The sequence below is a fragment of the Mytilus edulis genome, chromosome 4 (genome assembly GCF_963676685.1).
Source record: "Mytilus edulis chromosome 4, xbMytEdul2.2, whole genome shotgun sequence".
NCBI classification, from domain to species: Eukaryota; Metazoa; Mollusca; class Bivalvia; order Mytilida; family Mytilidae; genus Mytilus; species Mytilus edulis.
In genome coordinates this window covers 2,149,532-2,170,461 of record NC_092347.1, presented here as the reverse complement: position 1 = coordinate 2,170,461, position 20,930 = coordinate 2,149,532, and the positions used below count along the sequence as shown (strand labels likewise).

Sequence of the window (20,930 nt, the reverse complement as noted above, 5' to 3'; positions counted from 1 at the left end):
AGCAAAATCTAATTTATTCCAAATTGATTTAAATTTTCATTTTATTCATTGAAAATATAAATTTTTTCCTCCAGAAATATGACAAAAAGGAAGTTTTTCTAATGATAGATTTTCATGTCTTCTGGTCTCACCTGATATGATGGTACTGTCTTCTCATTTAGGTTACTCAGACTTCCAGACTTGCCCTGCCACGTGGAAACTCGCCCAGAATTGTAGTTAGGCTGATTGATAGATGATATAGAATTATTGACATTATTAGTGAGTAGGGTATGCATGGAATTGGTGAGTGCAGATGATAAAGAATGATCATGATGAAGGTGGTTGTGTGCCCGGCGTGTTAGATCCGCTTCACGACCACTCTGAAAACAAAACAAAAACTCCTCCCAGTTATGTTAATAAAAGTATAACCTGCCACCAATAATATACTAAGCGTGCTCCAGCCTAAGTATTTTAGTGCTTAAAGTGAAAAAAAAACAAGACGGAAACAAAAAAGAAACAAAATCACAAATCCTGTTAAAATTGAAATCACACTTAATTCTTATCAAACAGAAAAAAGAAAACCATCAGCAGTTTAAAAACTTTTGATTATTTGAAGACATTCAAAATTTAAATGAAAACTTACTGTCTTGCGTCTAACAAATGAAAATTGTAAAAAGTATACAAATTCAATGCCACAAAGCTTTTGTTAGAAAAAGGTTATAAAAAAAATGCAGAAAAACAAAATTTTATAAAATTACTATTTTATTCCTCTATTTAGTTCCTTTGGTCATGCGGTAAATCTAAAATCAGGCAACAAGAAATCATAGTTTATTGGACAAACTTTACAACTAGCTAAATAAACACAAATAAAAACATTCAAAAACTAATGTAAAGTGATGTCTCCATCTTTGAAAAAAAAATATCAGCAAAAACTTGACTAAGTAAAATACTTTCTGGATACTTGAATCTTACAATTAATACTTATCTGTGTGAATATACAAATAAAAATATAAAAAAATCATGCAACGAAAATAACACACTTAAACATAATCAAGCACCTATCACCAAGATCATTTTTACAACAGACATCACTGGTAATTCCCTACATAACAGAATCAAGGGGAAGTAACCAGTAAGATGTCTCTGCACTACCAGCTACCAACATCTAAACCTACATACATATATACAGCTACCAAGATGTGTATCTAAACCTACATATATATATATAGCCACATCTTAAATAATACACTTACAATGAGATATATAAAGTGTCTATACATCCTATGTAATATAATATGCTACAAAGCAAGGGAAAAGTAGCATAGCAAGGTTTGATACAAGCTGTTTATATATTTATTACTTCCTTTCATCATACACAACTCAACTCTCTGTCAGAAAGTTTGGTGAAAGGGAAAATTATAAAATATGATTTGGATGAGTTTTCAAAAAGAGATTCTGATAATCATTCTAAAAATCAATTTACCGACCATCATACAAAATTAAAAGATACCATCAATTTGATGCTCCATATGTCATTTAAAAAAATATATGATGCTAGACATCAATTATTGGAAATCTGGAAGTATCAACGATAAATACGATAAAAAGGAAGTAAATCATATATTTAGCAAAGTACAACCATTAAATAGAAAAATACTACTAATAGATATAGCAGTTTATCAGTCAGTATTTTGTGCAGGCAAACATAAACATTAGTGTAAAAAGTGAAATAGCAAAAATAAAGTTATAGCATGTGTAGCAAGTGTAGAGCAAAACCTTTGTCATAAGTAAACTTAGCAACTCTGTTTTAATATGTATGGCAACATATAGTTAAAGATTCATTCAATGTCCCAGTGTCCAAGTCCCAACCTTACTCAATACTTTCGTCTACAAGCAGTGACTTTTTTATTTAAGATGGAGCTTACTTTACTTCCAACAGGTCAGGTTACCAAAATATATTTCTGTACAGAAAAAAATGATTACAATACAGTGATTGATATACAGCATTTCCTTTTGTTTGTTAGTCTGGGATATCTAGGTTTTGTTTATTATAAAACACAAAAAAATGTAGGAGTTAAATAATGGTAGCAATTATACAGATTGGTTTGGTGAATATACTCAAAGGGGAGATAACGTTATCAAACAAACCAACAACAATGTCCCAGCAGTCTCAGTCATTTTTTTTAAAGTATTAACCCTATATGCCATTCAAAATGAAGGTACCCAAAGTGATTGCTTGGTGCTTGGTGGAGCCATCACAAATAAATCTAAACAAAAAAGTCTTCATGATTACAGTTTCCAAGCTTTATAAAATTATCTGCCTTTTTACTTGAAGATTACCAAAAAGTCCATTGACAAAGATGATTCAATGTGATATGTTGATAGCTCATGTGAACCTTTGGTCTAAACAAATAAGGAAACAAAAATTATAGTCAAAAAGTCCTACAGCTGAATTACAAACTAGATGTGTACAACATTTAAATTGTAATTGGAATAATTCCAAGGAAACTAATGGTCTTAAAAGCAGTACTCAATTAAAGTCAAGGTCCCATTTTGTTTAATTCATTTAAAGAAGAAAAGTAAGGAAGGTTCTGATTAGTAGGTTACTGACTATAAGTTAATAATACACAAAACAATTGTAGTATTATTAGGTTCAAAGTAAAAACAATAAGCAGATGTTTATTTGCTGTGAATATTTGAGCCTATCAAAACAATTGTTAAAGGTAAGATAATTCACATCAACTCAGCCAATCACAACACTGGTTACAAACCTCCAAATCAAACAGCTCTTCATTTTCAATATCATCTTGAGTGAAGGGCTGATGTGTTAAAACAACCTTTCTATCATTGGTGCTATAAGATAGACGCACCTGAGGAAACTGTCTGTTTGGATCTTCCCTTGCATGGAAGAACACACTGCTATCATAATTATTTCCATATCGATTATGACCTGATCTACTTGCATTCTTTTCAGTCTTAGTGATGTTTTCATTGGCTAAAGCATGGTTATGTCCAAAGTAGCGATCCAGTAACTTTTTGTAATATTGACGATCTTTTATTCTGATGGGGGCTCGTTGCCCAGCAAGGATTGATTCATTTTGCCGATTGGCACAGAGCCATCTGTGATTATCCTGTGCAAGTGCAGAGAGAGAGAAAGCTGGTAAGGTAGTGATACATGCAGCGTGATATCATATATCTAATATAAACACTGACTTTCACAACAATTTCATCAATTAATCGTAACCTTTAATCGTTTTAACTATATGAATGATGTGACTTTAAGCTAACTGACTCCCAAAATGATCAGCGTGTATATTAGACAAAAGACAAAATGGAAAGAAAATTCTTCAGTTTTTCTCTGACTATCTGCTTGATTTACTTTAGTATAACATTTCTTTGTAACAAGGCAGATAAAGATAACTGAAGTATTTTCTCCATACTGTTGTCCTAAAACATATGCATTTTAGGAGAACAATAAAAGGCAATTATTAAGTTGCAAAAATGAAAAGTGCAATTTCTAAATTTTAAATCTATTCTATCTCTGTATATATTTACAAACTAAAAAAGATACCAACTACTTTGAAAGAAAATCTATCTCTAAACTGTCTTCTAAGCTTGCTTAATTTTACCTAAAAATTAAATGATTGATTCACAGATTTTATAGGACCTTTATTGTAAGCATTTTTTTATTTTAGTTTCTCCAAGAAAAAAAATTGTCATAAAAAATATATCATGTGCAATTGGATGAGTGTCTCCTCCTCCTCCAGCCAAGTGCTCCATTAAGCTGCTACTGACCAGGTGTTTCAACAACAGAAGTTTGTTTGGGCTTACCTTTAGAAATGACATCAAACTCATTTCACTGTATGGAGGCTAGACAGAAATACAGCAATGGAATTTGTTTAACAAAATTTGTTATAATTGTAAAAATTTTCACAGTAAAATTTAAGAAGGTTTCGTAACATCCTAATGTTAAATTTCTTAAAGTAAAATTGATGAATAAATGATTGATTTGACTGATAATGTAAAAGTGATGTATTAATGATTTTAGTAAGTGTATTTTATTGGGAAGTCAGTTAATACATAGAAAGATAGAAACATGTAAAATTAGTAAATGGATACTACATGTAACTTCAGAAATAGTTTTAGTAAACTGGGAGGAATAAGGCTAATTGCTTTAAAACATCTTGTCAGAATACTTTCAATGATGAAAACCTAATCTTTTCTTTATAACTGACAAAACATTTAATAAATACTCAAAACAAAATACATTATTTACGACAATAAGAATACTTTTCATATGACCTAATAGTCTAAGGGATGGACACAACATCAAATAATTTACCTGTGTCTGAGGTCGAGAATTTTTTGTACTGGCCACCTGTTAAATATCACCCCATTTAAATCATAAAAAAACTCTACATAACAAATTTAAAACATGAACATAAAAATGTGTGATTTGCAAGTGAAATTGAAATCAAATTGTAAAATAAATCATAAATCAACTTAAATCTTTCTATGAACATCTAAGTGTCATCTAAAGAAAAATCATTGTAATATATGTCACAAAAAAAGGCAAAGGTTTCAATAGATAATGTTTAATATGCATAAATAAGTGAATTAATAAAACTTTTAGATTTTTCTTGAATTTCTTTTATTTCAATTCAAATTGCAGGTAATAACTTTTTAATTTCTAAATTTAAAGTTTTTAAACTTTAAAGACACAAGTTTACAAGGTTTTTTTCCTATTAAACTGCCTCAAGCACATTTTCTTCGCTTATGATGGCCTTATCATTTTCATAACCTGATAATTGTGACAAAACTACCAAGAAGAAAGACTGTTGATTCTAGTACTCACTTTCTTCATTTGTAAAACCTATACACAATGTACATTTTATTACAGCAGTGTTTTATAATGAATATCTATTAGTCTTTTTCATTTAGAAGTTATAGGGATATAAGCGTTTTTAACCAAAATATAACATAATTCACTTCAATGAACGTCTCTAGCCAGACTTTATTTTACAAAAGTTGATTGCATCTTTTAACTATTGCTGATTAATATGTTTTACAAGCAACCCAACAAATTGGTTATAAGTAATATAATTTCTCTGGCTTTAAAAATCTAAAAGTAAACAACCTGAACTTATAAACTTACTGGAGGTCAAGATAAAGGTCATGACTGGTAAACCTACCAATAGTAGGGGTTAAGGTCATGATCAATAAACCTCCTAAAGTTACAGGTAAAGGTTGTGACTTATAAACCTACCAAGGGTGGAGGTAAAGGTCTTGCATCTGTTTTCATTACTCCCATAGTTCCTGGTGTACAATGGAGGAGACGATACACATGTTCCACTATACCCAGACCTCTGACTAGGTTATCACGTTGTAACAGACCACTGATTCTCTCAAGCTCTTCCTCCTCTAGGATGTCCATTGGTTTACTGGTATCCATTGGCTCATCATGTAATCGGCGGTCAGATTCACTACCTAAGGTCTATAATAACAAATAAAATGTATTACATTCAGTGCAGCTTAAATATTATAACTTGTTGGTGGTGGAAACCACCTCATCTTTTCAACGGAGTAATTTTTATTGTGGTTTTTCTTAAAGAACTGTTGTCTTATCTCGTGTTTTTTATGATGGTGTTATTTATTTTTTCTTCCATTAGATAAAAAATGTTTTGACTATATAAATTATTTAAGTAACATTCTTATTTTCCTATATCAATAAAGATATCATCATGTCCTAAATCTTTCTCCTACTAGCTTCATTCGTTACTAGCATGGATATAGTATATAAACATCTTTCTGTTTAATAAAATTGAGAATGGAAATGGGGAATGTGCCTAAGAGACAACATCCGGACCATAGAAAAAAACAACAGCAGAAGGTCACCAACAGGTCTTCAATGTAGCGAGAAATTCCCGCACCCAGAGGCGTCCTTCAGCTGGCCCCTAAACAAATATATACTAGTTCAGTGATAATGAACGCCATACTAATTTCCAAATTGTACACAAGAAACTAAAATTAAAATAATACAAGACTAACAAAGGCCAGAGGCTCCTGACTTGGGACAGGCGCAAAAATGCGGCGGGGTTAAACATGTTTGTGAGATCTCAACCCTCCCACTATACCTCTAGCCAATGTAGAAAAGTAAACGCCTAACAATACGCGCATTAAAATTCAGTCCAAGAAAAGTCCGAGTCTGATGTTAGAAAACATATAAATAAGGTATCATTTCTTTTTTTGTATCTATCAATAGGTTCTGATTTAACAATTCCTCACTACATCTATTCCTAGAACCTGAGAGCCTCCAAGAGGGCAGGGCATGGTGGTTCTCTTACCTCACTACATCTATTCCTAGAACCTGAGAGCCTCTAAGAGGGCAGGGCATGGTGATTCGCTTACCTCACTACAACTATTCCTAGAACCTGAGAGCCTCTGAGAGGGCATGGTGGTTCGCTTACCTCACTACATCTATTCCTAGAACCTGAGAGCCTCCAAGAGGGCATGGTGGTTTGCTTACCTCACTACATCTATTCCTAGAACCTGAGAGCCTCTGAGAGGGCATGGTGGTTTGCTTACCTCACTTCAACTATTCCTAGAACCTGAGAGCCTCTGAGAGGGCATGGTGGTTTGCTTACCTCACTTCATCTATTCCTAGATCCTGAGAGCCTCCGAGAGGGCATGGTGGTTCTCTTACCTCACTACAACTATTCCTAGATTCTGAGAGCCTCTGAGAGGGCATGGTGGTTCGCTTACCTCACTACAACTATTCCTAGAACCTGAGAGCCTCCAAGAGGGCATGGTGGTTCACTTACCTCACTACAACTATTCCTAGATTCTGAGAGCCTCTGAGAGGGCATGGTGGTTCGCTTACCTCACTACAACTATTCCTAGAACCTGAGAGCCTCCGAGAGGGCATGGTGGTTCTCTTTAGTGACCTTCTTCTCCTACTGTTGGGACTTTCTGGTCTAACGGATTGCTGACTTTTCTTTCCCTTTAACATAGATTCCAATTTTTCTTTTTTTCTGGCAATTTCATCTCGTTGTTGCCTGTAATTATATACCATACATAATCTTTATTAGTCTTCAAATTAGTCACACTATTTCAAATAAAATGCCTAAATCATCACAGATAAATTCCAATGACACTTACAATGCAATTTCTATACTATTTCTATATTTTCTAAAGCAAGTATTAATTTATCAATTATCAACATACATCAATGCTTATCTCTCTGGGATCATTTTTATAATCTGGTTCACCTAAAAAGTCTGGCATTTATGTAAGCTTGAATATAGGTATACATAGATCAAATATTATCACATTATACACCTGTTTATTCATGACAAGTATTTTGTTAACAAGAGTGTACACACTGAAATAGCTGATCAGCTTTAATGTTTATGGTAGAATTTAATGTTGAGCCTCTTTAAGGATGTACTTAGGTGAGGTTAGGTAAAAATTAAGAAATTAAGAAATTAAAATTGATACTATAAGCTGGTAGAGCATCAATTAAGGATAAAGATAAGCTGAAAATATTGATAGGTCATGAACCTCCTTTTTGAGATATTTGAGATTTAAAATATGGCGAGAAAAGACTGATTCAGACTTTTACCTTATATTTGCATTGGTATTATTTCGGTCTCAAAACAAAAGAAAGAAAATCAAGAATCATATAAAATTTTGGTAAATGACCTTTCATGAGCTATCAAGTCTTAAAAGAAAAAATAAATGGGTTTTATGGGGCAAAATATTTTACATTGTATTGTATGGAAAAACACCAAGCTGTCCGAATATTTGACACAAATTCCAAAACCTCACATAAGTACATCCTTAATACACAAAAATGCGGTCATTTTCAGATGAATCCTGCCAGACAGACATGTATTCCTTACTAATCATTTCATTCAACAAACTATTTGACCTATAGCTCACAGTATATTTTGGTCAAATTCAATTGATATTTTAAAAGATTTGTTTCTCCACCACAATGACTATCTGTCTATTTTTACAACAGAATATACTAAGAGCTTTTCTATGCCACTCCTGCTTTCTTAGTTGTCAGTCCTCTTTGATAGGACATTTTTTTGTTTCACTGGATACTTTTCTGATATGCGACTCCTCTTAAGATGGATTACATTAAACTTCTTATTTCAAAAGTATTAATAATAAATAATTCAAATTTATAGGTCTAATTCCATTTAAAAGTTTGTTTGTTTTTTTATTGTGATTACAAAGATTTGTACCTGGCCATTTCACTTCTGGCTTTGAAAGCTGCAGTTTCTTGGAACAGAGTACCACTACTATGGAAGAATTTCTCATATTTCTCTGATCCTGGAGCTGGATATATCCTTCTAAAGTTCCCCATATGATTGTTCTCATATCTCTCTAAATACTCCTGGTATTGGTTCTGGGCAAGTTCTAATTCTTCTCTGTAAAATCAAGCAGGATTCAGTAAGTATAATACTACCTTATTAATGTACACAAATTTTTGTTTTTCATAGATTATAATATTTACTTACTTTAAATCAATTTGAACAGCTTTTTCATAGCCTTGTAATGTGAAAAAAATAGACTTTGATCTATAATTGTTCACTTTTTTTACATTGTGACTTGGATGGATAATTGTCTTATTGGCACTTGTTCAATATCTTCCTATTTTAATTGATCTTATCCATTACCAATGATGCTGCAGTACTTGACCATGAAAACAATATAATCATAAGTTAAACTATCAATCAAAGTTCCTTGCTAACTTACTTAGATTCCTTCTTCGTCCCTCTTCCCATTAATCTGTCTTTTATTCTCTTTTTCTCCTCCTCTATACATTTTCTTCTATCACAAGCACCAAAATTGACTAAATTTAAAGAGTCTACGACTAAAGCACCTTTAATTTCTCTATCCAGTTCTGAATCTGTATTAAAACTGGGAGAGTGATTGACCTGAAATGTAGAAATCATCATTTGTTATCAGCTCAAACATATATAGGTTAAATTTACAAATAACAAGAATGTGTCCCAAGTACACGGATGCCCCACTCGCACTTTCATTTTCTATGTTCAGTGGACCGTGAAATTGGGGTTAAAACTTTAATTTGGAATTAAAATTAGAAAGATCATATCATAGGGAACATGTATACTAAGTTTCAAGTTGATTAGACTTCAACTTCTTCAAAAACTACCTTGACCAAAAACTTTAACCTGAAGCGAACGGACGAACGGACGAACAGAGGCACAGAAGGATGGAGGCACAGACCAGAAAACATAATGCCCCTCTACTATCGTAGGTGGGGCATTAAAGTCATTGAATGCTTTTTCTTAATGATTTATACTATAATATAATAAATATATATAATTAGGGTTGCTACAGAAACTGTTCAATGGGAATGGGAAAGAAGGGTGGTGTCAAGGCAATTTATGATGGGTACAGGTAGTTTAAGAACATTTTAATCTTTTTGAAAAGGTCTTCATTGTGCCCATATCACATGTGGGGATTGTATGTGACACACCATCAAATGAGTAATTGGCAACAATGGTTGATTAATTCAAAGCTGCTCAAATTCAATCTATAGAGCAAATCATATGAAGAACAAAAATTGTGCCATTCAGTGATTTTTCATTAAGAAATTTTTGCACAATATGCAGTCATTGACATTCTTTTTCCTTACTTATGTTTCTAATTCTCTCATCCCTTAACTGCTTAACTCCAACTTATAATGAAGGACACTATAACATTGTTGTGCTACATTTTTATTCCCTATTCATACTTTTTTTTTGTTACCCCTTCTTTCCCATGTCACATCTCAATTATTCACAATATATGATAAGCAAATACAATTATTTTACACCTGACTAGGACTATGGCTTTGCTCATTATTGAAGGCCATACATTGCCCTATAGCTATTAATTTCTGTGTCATTTGGTCTCTTGTGGAAAATTGTCTCATTGAAAATCATTCCACTTCTTCTTTTTTAATGATTTTCTGAGTAATGTAAAGCAGTACATTTTATATACATACCTCTAAAACTTGTGGTCTAAGCTTCCTGTCCAGCAGTATGTCAAATCCTAAGATTTCAAAACAAGCGCTGCCTTTGACATGATTAGGAAAGCATGTGCGGTAGTTATGTTTGAGTATAGAATGAGCAGAAATTAATGTTTTTATAACAACATCGTCTATTTCTGTCCACATCTTATCAATGTCATAGCCTTTGTCCTTCAAAAATCTATTTATTGTACTAATTCTCCTGAAATCAATAGAAGTTAGACATTTTAATTTCATAACATGATAAAAATCATTCGGGGTTTATTACATAAGTTCAGAAAACTCCATATCTGTAGAAATAAAACATAGCTGTGATTGTATGATTTTGTTAAGCTCAAGTTCTCAGATATCTTATGTAGAAATAAATCATATCCGTGTTTATATAGTTTTGTCAATCTGTAGTACTCAAAAATCTTTCAGAGGCATTTAATAAAGCAAAATGTTTGAAAGTTTTTCAGCTTCGTTAACATTGTGGAATCCTGTGATCTATTCAGATTATTTTTTCTGTTTGAAAGTGGCTCTTTTTTCAAAGTCAAATTATTTAGTTGTCTCTATTACTATTTGTCTAGACATGAGTATACTTCTTGTGATTATGAGTTTGTTTTGGTGAAAGCCCTTGTCAATATTTGAAGGTCACATGATTTTATTTGACCTAGTGTTGTTGGGTTATTTTATCATTGATCTTTACGACCTTGTCAATAATTGAAGGTCATGTGATTTTATTTGACCTAGTGTTGTTGGGTTATTGTATCATTGATCTTTACGACCTTGTAAATAATTGAAGGTCATGTGATTTTATTTGACCTAGTGTTGTTGGGTTATTGTATCATTGATCTTTACGACCTTGTCAATAATTGAAGGTCATGTGATTTTATTTGACCTAGTGTTGTTGGGTTATTGTATCATTGATCTTTACGACCTTGTCAATAATTGAAGGTCACATGATTTTATTTGACCTAGTGTTGTTGGGTTATTGTATCATTGATCTTCACAACATATCTCCTTTTATTCATACTAATTATATAATCTAGAAAATCGGTTCATACATGTGAAACTTAAATCCTTAATTATCAAAATGGAACACAAACCTTTTACTTCCAGCCTCATCATCCCTGACAAAGTCCTCACTATGTTTATTTATGGCATAATTTGTTAAATGCATGAAAACATTATCCTGAAAGAAAAAAGAAATGAATAGAAAACACATATAATATAATGTATATATAAAGAATCATACAATACATCCATAACATCTGATAACTTGCTTATTTATGGTAGTTCATAGTTTTGAATTTTGTGTTTTTTTGCTGTTGTTTTTTTGTTTGTCAGTCTCTTTATGATTTTCTTGATTAATTAGAATTATCTCCCTTGGTATTTTTCACATCTTTTGACTAGTTTCAATTACTACTACATACTGTGGATTCATTTATTTTCGTGGGTACCAATTTTCATGGATTGAGCGAAATTTGATTGTTCGTGGATATTTGATTTCGTGGTTTTGCCGAATTCTAAAAAATCTCTAAGGAAAATTTGTTATTTGTTGGACATTTAAATTCGTGGTTAACCTGTACACACGAAATCCACGAAAATTGGTATCCAACGAATAATAATGAATCCACAGTATATGTCCTATAGACATAGATTTATTTTTAACATGGACAGTTGATCTCTATACTTACTATATTATTATGACTGGGTTCTACATATTTGTTTGTGGCAAATCTAGCTAAACCATCATTAAACAGAAAAATTCTGAATGGATCACATGAAGTCACTAACACATACAGTCTGAAGTCAAACTTGAAATGGTCAATCAGAAATGGCTGTAATAAAAAAAAATGCAACATCATCATTTCCATCACAATGAAATTAAAGTTTCAAAAATTTAAAAGCAAATCTCATTTCTGTACACATGAAATGGGTAAACCCCAATGGATAATCAAGAATTTATAGCAGTCAAATATACACATAATTACATGTTATAAATGAAATAAATTAATACCAACAATAATTGCTTTGACAACATTTAACGTTTATCAAACAATCAAATATTTGAACCCTTTAAAATATGTTGTACATTGTATTTCCAAATGAATTTGGATTACGAAAATTAAGTTCTTTATATCAAACTTTATTCCAATGGAATTGGTGTGATATTGATCAGTTTTAATCAACGTTGTTTTTGTTTAAATTAATTGGTTTGGATTCAAACTCATGTTTGGCTTTGAGCGTTCCTGATGAAGGTAAATCCAGAAAAGCGCTCTGGACGCAAGAATTCTTAAACATGTTGTTTTCCATTTTTTTTATAGAAGAGCCACAACATGCTTGAATGTATTCATATTTTACCCTTAGAACCTTTCTATTTCTATGATATACAATACTAACCTTTGGCATATACTGTTGACAAATCATGTGCTCATGTGGTTTGATTTCTTTCGGATTTTTCGTCACCCAGATTCCTTTCCCTTGACAGCCAGTCTCAGGTTTCAGTATGTAAGTCTTATTTTTCTTCTGTCTTGTGTAAGCTTGGAAATCTCCATAGCTGTTCAAATAGGTATCAGTTGTTAAAAATCATTCCATATAAACAAATGTTATTCTAATCATTAAAATGTTTAATCCTATGAAAATCAAAATAAATAGTTGAAGAATGATATGAAATCTAATTTGATTTTATATCATTTAAACTGTTCATATTGTTGAGATCAAGTTACATTCTACATTTCACATGTGTTTTATAGAAAATGCTTCAAATTGTTTCCTTCCTGTAGTTTTAATAAAAATATTTTCTCTTGACAGTGATGTTTTTCTTACCCTTCTTATTATTCAATGACATATCAGTTATCTCCCTTTGACTTTTAAGGACAATAAGAGTTTGAATTTGAAGAGCTACACATACTCATCAATATTCAACTAAACATGAAAGCAAAACCAAATCTATTTCAAAAAGATGGAAAGTCAGAATAACAGACATGGGTAACATTATTGACCCATTGGTGGCCTTCTGCTGTTATCTGCTCTTTGGTCTGGTATTGTCTCTTTGACACATTCCCCATTTCCATTCTCAACTTTTAGCAACATAGATAAGAACTCATTTGACAAATAGATGTAAACAGTATTACAGAGGAGCTTGTAAAACTGTTATTCCAAACAAAGAAATGACATGAAAAACTAAATGCCAACATTGGTTAGAGCTATGGCACAACTTACTCTGCAGGCAGGCACCATGTTTTAGGAAATATGTTATATTCTTTAGGGTACATCTTGAGCATTCTGTTTAAGTTTCTGGCTAACATGTCTTTCCTACATATCTCACTCATTCCAGGAAAATGATTTATTTTCTGAAAAATAATATCAAAGGTTGATTTCAATGTTTAAATATTAAACATGTTCTTTACAATCTGAAGAAATGTATTTCAATTTTCTCAAATGTTATTTCTTAAGGATGTAATTAGGTGATGTTTTGGAATAAATGTTAAATGTTAAACTACTACTTGGTGTTTTTCTATATAATACAAGGTAAATAGTTAGCCCCATAACACCTATTTATTTTTTAACATAAGACTCAAGGTGGTACCTTACACTAGAGGGAGATAACTCTGTAAAATCAGCTAAACGTTTTAATTACATTGTGTTGTTTAGAGAATATTAAGCTTATCAATGATCATAATAAGATTTTGTCAAACTGCTATATAATCAGTGTAATTTTCCTGATAAAATAGTTTTTTCGAAATTTTTATATTTTTTTTAAACATGTTAAAGGGTCAAAGTAAATACTTTGTCAAAATTTTATGAAAATTAAACGAGCCAAATTAATTTTAGTAAAGGTGTTGGGTACCACCTTAATAGCTCATTAAAGGTCATTTGACAAAATTTAAGCAGTTTCTTGATTTCTTTCTTTCGATTTGAGACCCAAAAAATACTGAGTCAGCCTTTTCTGGCCATATTTTTTACATCAAATATTTCAGAAAGGAGCTCCATGACCTATAAATATTTTTAGCTTATTTTGATCCTTTACTAATTCTCTTCGAGCTTAAAGCATCAATTTTAAATTCTTGATTTATTTAATTTTACCTGAGATCAACCAAGTACATCCTTAAACTAAACTATTGAAAAACTTTCAATAAAGCGATTTCTGTTTTTTTTTTATTTTGATATTACCTTTTTTTCTCCTATTGATTCAACAGAAAAAAAGTACTTTAAATTAAAAAAAATACATGCTTCTTTCAAAGGCAGATTGTGAGCTTAAATGAATGGTGACCCCATATTTTTATTTTAATTTTCTATTAAGTATAGGATAAAGTTTATTTTTAGAAAAAAATAGCGAAATCCTATATTTATATAAATAAAATGATTTATACCCGCGAGCACCCTTAATAGGATTACTTGCCAGATTAATAATATATCAATTCTGTAAGATCGATGTCTACAACCAGTGACAGTGTCAACTGTCGGGTGTTTCAGTGTCTTAATCAGAACATTGGTATTCAAAACAAATACTAAATATAACTGAAGTCTAACATCTTTTAAGATATGATAAATGACAACATCTCACTGTCATCTTCTATAAATGTTGTTTGCCCAAGTATCCTATCTTTCTCTCTCTCAACAAGTCCAAAGCCTGCCTGGCCTCATAAAAACTTAATAAAGAAATGACACTCAATAAATAGGACTATAGACAGACGCTAAAGGGGATCAGTCACCCCATAGTTTTGTGCCCCCAGTTAATTGACCTTGTCTGATCAGTTTGTCCTTCAACTTTATATCCAGAGGTATGAAAATTTGCAGAATATTTATATATGCAAGTAAATAAAAATTACAGAATAAAGGGATTTTAATTTCTGCCAAACCTTGTTGAAATTAGAAATAGTTGGACTTATTTATTTTCACACAAAAAGGGGATAGTTTAATCCTGTCACACTTGGGTCGATGTATTACTATAATAAATAAAATTTAACCATGATATTGCTATTCTCAAACATCTTCAAATATATAGCTGTATGTTGAAAGTCTGGATATTCAAATAAATGTGATCAAATTTACAGAAAAGTTGACACATGTTACAAATTTTAATAAACAATTTACATTGTCATCAGTAAAAAATGATGTTTTGAGAGGAGTGAATGAGGGTCCAGGAGACCCCCAAAGTGCAGGATTTAACTGGATTTTGCACCATTTTTTCAAAATTTTCTGGGGCCCTTAAGCGGGCCCGATATCCCAGGCTGTAGCATGACGAGCTTGCTCGTCGCAGCGAACGGCTTTGCCGTCCCCATTACACCCCCGCCCTACTTTTTATAATGAACCTGCTACTTCAAATCTTACAGACAACCCTGCATGCCCGATAACAAATTGAAAACTGTACCTTTACGCTATATTTTAAGTCCAGATTTTTAGTATTCGTATTGTCATCTTAGAAAGTCTTACTGATTAAAATACTACAATAGGGAACAATCTGACAATGATTGAATTAGTAGTGTCAACCCTGTGATTATGACCCGTGTATATAGCAAAATCCTAAAATTACTGTTTGGTAGATGCAGAATGTACAGATAAGGTAACAGGTAACAGGCGAATATACTATTGATATCAGTATGGGATTAGACCCGGAATTTGTTAATTATTGGCAATATTATGTGGAAAACAAACGGGTCTGAAGTGGTTTAATTTTTAATCAAGACCATTGTCCTATATTAGCTATATAAAGTTGAATTCTTTGATTTGTTGTTTTTACCCCATGACGGCTGACAAATTTGACCTCGTTATTTTAGTATTATAGATATTGCACCTTATGTGTGTGCAGATACCTTAAATTTTCCTCATTAGATCTTTGTAACAATTAAACAAAGAGTAGATTTAGATTAAGGTGACATACTTTCCATGATATTTACCCGTTACATGTGATTAAAGGGAGTCATGATTTAAACCTAACCTTTACTTAGGATTAACTATTATATCTGATAAATATATAATTAATCGGTTAACATTAAAATTATACATTAAAATTGATTCAATAACAATTTAAATTATTCTAATTGACAAATCATGCTTGCCCTGAAGCAAAATAACACTTTCATATTGGCAATTAACAATTCCTTAGCCAATATAATGCATAAGATTGTAATATTTAAGTCAAAATAAATTTGTTGAAATTTAATATAAATATTAAAGCTAAGGAAGCAAGATTATGTTTTAAAGCCATATGGCATATTTAAAATTGCAACATTATAAAACATTAGAAGAGCATTATTACAAACCTGAAATTTGATCTGCTATTAGGAAGGCACTCTTTAAAAGGTCTTCTAAAATCCCCCTCTAAGATCATGTTTAACTTTAAGTAAACTTGTATGAAAGCTTAGTATGTGACAAGAATGGCTACCCATCTCATTCATAAATTTTTCACTACCTATTACCTGATATTTTTTCATCTCCATAACTCTCTCCAATGCCACAGAATAGTCCGTCCAGTATAAAGTCCATTCATCATCATCAGATACTTCCTTGAATCCAAATCGCTTGGACATCTTTCGTACTGTAAAAATAGAACAAATATATGGAGATCAACAAAAAGGATACCAATGATAATGAGTGCCTCATGATATCGTTTCTTAATTTTTGGTCAATGTATTTGTCATTCTTGTTCAAAATTGTTCCTATGGCTTTATTTTTTTGTTTGTTTATTCACAACTCCATTTAAATATCTGTCAGATCTTTGTTTTTATGATAATTCCTTATATTGTGTTGTGTAGACTGAGGGTGACTTAGAGCTTCCCAAAACTTTTGATACTGTTTTCATTTATCATATCTTTCAAGAATGTGTCCATAGTACACAGATGCCCTATCCGCATTATTTACAGTGGACCTTGAAAATGGGGTAAAATCTCTAATTTGGCATTAAATTAGAAAGATCATATCATAGGGAACATGTGTACTAAGTTTAAAGTTGATTGGACTTACAACTTCATCAAATACTTTAACCTGAAGCAGGCCAGACCGACGGATGAACAGATGGATGGACCCACAGACCAGAAAACATAATGCCCATAAATGGGGCATAATAAATTGGGCATAAAAATCTTTCAAACCATTTTAAGTTGTAAAATGTAAACATACTTACCAACTTCATACTTGCAATTTGTCAGACAAATGTAGTAGATTCTGAAATGTAACAAAGTACTTATTTAAGTTAAGTAAAAGGCTAATAATTAATGTTGTAGCTTTGTTTGGATGTACAGAAAATTGGAAAAAATTATACAAAATAAGAAAATCTCAGACAACGTTAACCCTTTGCTTAAAGAAGTCCATTTGTAGGTCTGTCTGATAGATTATTATAATAACTTCTGTTCCATGGTCTACTGGCCTTACACTGCCAGTAATACTCTGATAATAACAATCCCATCCAATGATAAAAGTTCTTGATTCGAACATGTAGTGGTTTAGAATAGTTTTAAGAGTACATAAGCTTTCCTCCTTTTTTTTCTATTTTTTTTGTATAACGGTTTTATATATTTTTATTGGAAATGATTTATGATATTGAAAATACAGGTATTGAAAGTGTTTCCTGTGTTTGTTTAAAATACTTGAAAGACTAAATTAGTAAGCTAACAGAAATATAACTTTATAAAACTATTTCAGACTATTACATGAAGTTAAAATGTTTAGCCCTTTATATTTTTAACATTGTTACATTACATTGAAATATTTTGTTTAACAGTTAATAATACAAGGCACTTATCACATTTAATAAATACAATATCTAAGTAGCTTTGTGTATTTTCTATTCAACTTTGATGGTTTATTTTTTTTTAAATTGAATCGATATATTGTCATTATATTTGACAAGGTAATAACATTTGATAAAGGACGGTTACATTGTAACACCAAAACAATATCCTATTGATCTACTACAATCAAACAGAATTATCAGGTCTGCTATTTAAAGCATCACGGTCAATATCGTGAATTCCTTTGAACTGTAACAATGATGGCAACGATTTGGACGTACACTGAAGGATGTAACAGCAATTAACACTGAGCTTTGATTTGTAGCATAATTAGGGAAAATAAGAAATTTAAATAATATTCAAAATGAAACATACAGTAATGACCTTTCTAAAATTAAGGCCATATATACTTTATCCCCCTTTAAATAGATTAAATAAATGCTTGAAAGCTTTCATTGTAGTGTAGCGTTACTAGGTATATTATACCAATCTATTTGAACATAGGCCATTGAAAAGTCAGTTTAAATACATTTTTTCATATCTAACTTGTACTCTATGAATAAATATAAAACAAAATGACCACACTTAGCTCAGATATCATAAGAAAACATAATTACTGGTAATTCTTTCATTCAACAAAATGTCCTGTTATTCTCTCATATTTAAGTCTTCAAAATTTATGTTATAGTAAATAATTACTTATTATATCTGGACCAAGAAACTATGAAAATTTAATTACAAAACCATTGATGCAACAGTGTATACATGCTATGTACAGGCAAATGAGTCCAGATTAAGACTGCCTCCTAAATGTGGTTGTATTTTTTTTAATGGAATATTGAATACATTAATAAATAATATCAACCTTGAGATATAATTTCTAGCTTTAATACTTATCATAAGACCTCCTAGTTCTCTTCAAGTAATTGTATATTGATATTAGAATAATCGTTTTCAAATATAAAACGTCTAATGGATATGTTGATGAATGAAAACTGAATTACCATAAATAGATATCCAAATTACAATTTATTGAACAGTATTTATGCCGTCTACTCTCAAAATACGCTTCACAGCATATTATAGCTACCTTTATAGATTTATGACATATAAATGGAATGCTCTTATTCAACCTTTCTCAATTTCATTTTTCCTTTTGTGTATCAGTGTAATTTCATTTAAAGAGATCTGTATTTTATATTTGTGATGAAAGTTAAATAGTCATTTTGAATTTATCTGAATATAAGAATTTATGTCTTTCTAAAAACTGAAACTATCAATATTAACTTTCGTGCATGTTGAATGTCTTTTCTTCAAACTTCTTTGATGAAAAATTCAAAGACTTTTAAAGACTTATCTTGTTTGTATTAGTGAACTCAGAAATAACATTAAACATGATGTATTTACAGTTATCCAAGGAACAATTAATTATTGTGTGCTTGTTGAAAAAATTACCCAACGCTCTCAATAATTATGTATTTAAGAGTTACTCTAGAGTGGCAGGATTAATATTTTAAATTTCTGATAGTATTCTTTAATACAATATTGTTTACTACGGTTCAATGATATCTAATGTTGGTTTTTTTTTACAGATTTTTATTATTTTATTAATGTATTAATGCTACTTTTTTATATTCCATTGAAGAGATTTAAACCTGCCACATGAATATCTGACAGTCCCATGTCAGCTTTAGTATTTAAACCTGCCACATGACTATCTGACAGTCCCATGTCAGCTTTAGTATTAAAACCTGCCACATGACTATCTGACAGTCCCATGTCAGCTTTAGTATTTAAACATGCCACATGACTATCTGACAGTCCCATGTCAGCTTTAGTATTTAAACCTGCCACATGAATATCTGACAGTCCCATGTCAGCTTTAGTATTTAAACCTGCCACATGAATATCTGACAGTCCCATGTCAGCTTTAGTATTTAAACCTGCCACATGAACATCTGACAGTCCCATGTCAGCTTTAGTATTTAAACCTGCCACATGAACATCTGACAGTCCCATGTCAGCTTTAGTATTTAAACCTGCCACATGAATATCTGACAGTCCCATGTCAGCTTTAGTATTTAAACCTGCCACATGACTATCTGACAGTCCCATGTCAGCTTTAGTATTAAAACCTGCCACATGACTATCTGACAGTCCCATGTCAGCTTTAGTATTTAAACCTGCCACATGACTATCTGACAGTCCCATGTCAGCTTCAGTATTTAAACCTGCCACATGAACATCTGACAGTCCCATGTCAGCTTTAGTATTTAAACCTGCCACATGAACATCTGACAGTCCCATGTCAGCTTTAGTATTTAAACCTGCCACATGAACATCTGACAGTCCCATGTCAGCTTTAGTATTTAAACCTGCCACATGACTATCTGACAGTCCCATGTCAGCTTTAGTATTTAAACCTGCCACATGAACATCTGACAGTCCCATGTCAGCTTTAGTATTTAAACCTGCCACATGAATATCTGACAGTCCCATGTCAGCTTTAGTATTTAAACCTGCCACATGAACATCTGACAGTCCCATGTCAGCTTTAGTATTTAAACCTGCCACATGACTATCTGACAGTCCCATGTCAGCTTTAGTATTTAAACCTGCCACATGAACATCTGACAGTCCCATGTCAGCTTTAGTCTTTAAACCTGCCACATGAATATCTGACAGTCCAATGTCAGCTTTAGTATTTAAACTTGCCACATGAATATCTGACAGTCCCATGTCAGCTTTAGTATTTAAACCTGCCACATGACTATCTGACAGTCCCATGTCAGCTTTAGTATTTAAACCTGCCACGTGAATATCTGATAGTCCCATGTCAGCTTTAGTATTTAAACTTGCCACATGAATATCTGACAGTCCCATGTCAGCTTTAGTATTTAAACCTGCCACATGACTATCTGACAGTCCCATGTCAGCTTTAGTCTTTCTAATTATGATCTTCACCATTAATACACATAGATATGTATCATCATATTTTTTTTTAATTTAGTTTTGATGGCAGATGTAAAATGTTTGAGAATGGTTACCTACTTGATTTATTGTTAACTTTTCTAGAAAAGCTTGACATGTATCTTTATAAGACTTAGTTGAAAACTTTAAGTTTGACCTCTAGTTGTCTTCTTTTTTGTTTTTGCTTAGGTCTTTGTTGACAAATACCCTCACCA

At 31.7% G+C, this 20,930-nt stretch overlaps 1 protein-coding gene across 41 annotated transcripts in view; it reads right to left on the bottom strand.

The window, feature by feature from the left end:
- LOC139518735 (tubulin polyglutamylase ttll6-like) overlaps positions 1 to 20,930 on the bottom strand; it is a 44,731-nt gene that overhangs the window by 6,581 nt on the left and 17,220 nt on the right. For 7 of the 41 annotated variants that reach the window (XM_071310243.1, XM_071310242.1, XM_071310241.1 and 4 more), the window contains exons 4-17: positions 17,139 to 17,179; positions 16,435 to 16,553; positions 13,235 to 13,365; positions 12,413 to 12,569; positions 11,707 to 11,850; positions 11,116 to 11,201; positions 10,004 to 10,229; positions 8,746 to 8,927; positions 8,232 to 8,417; positions 6,860 to 7,034; positions 5,246 to 5,473; positions 4,835 to 4,852; positions 2,751 to 3,110; positions 132 to 359 (exon numbers count right to left, since the gene is read on the bottom strand). In XM_071310243.1, the coding sequence (XP_071166344.1) occupies positions 132 to 359; positions 2,751 to 3,110; positions 4,835 to 4,852; positions 5,246 to 5,473; positions 6,860 to 7,034; positions 8,232 to 8,417; positions 8,746 to 8,927; positions 10,004 to 10,229; positions 11,116 to 11,201; positions 11,707 to 11,850; positions 12,413 to 12,569; positions 13,235 to 13,365; positions 16,435 to 16,553; positions 17,139 to 17,179 (2,281 nt within the window). Of the gene's footprint in view, positions 1 to 131; positions 360 to 2,750; positions 3,111 to 3,554; positions 3,609 to 3,810; positions 3,850 to 4,321; positions 4,358 to 4,834; positions 4,853 to 5,245; positions 5,474 to 6,859; positions 7,035 to 8,231; positions 8,418 to 8,745; positions 8,928 to 10,003; positions 10,230 to 11,115; positions 11,202 to 11,706; positions 11,851 to 12,412; positions 12,570 to 13,234; positions 13,366 to 16,434; positions 16,554 to 17,138; positions 17,180 to 20,930 lie in introns of all 41 variants that reach the window. The other 34 variants (XM_071310244.1, XM_071310232.1, XM_071310236.1 and 31 more) reach the window with 15 other exon arrangements.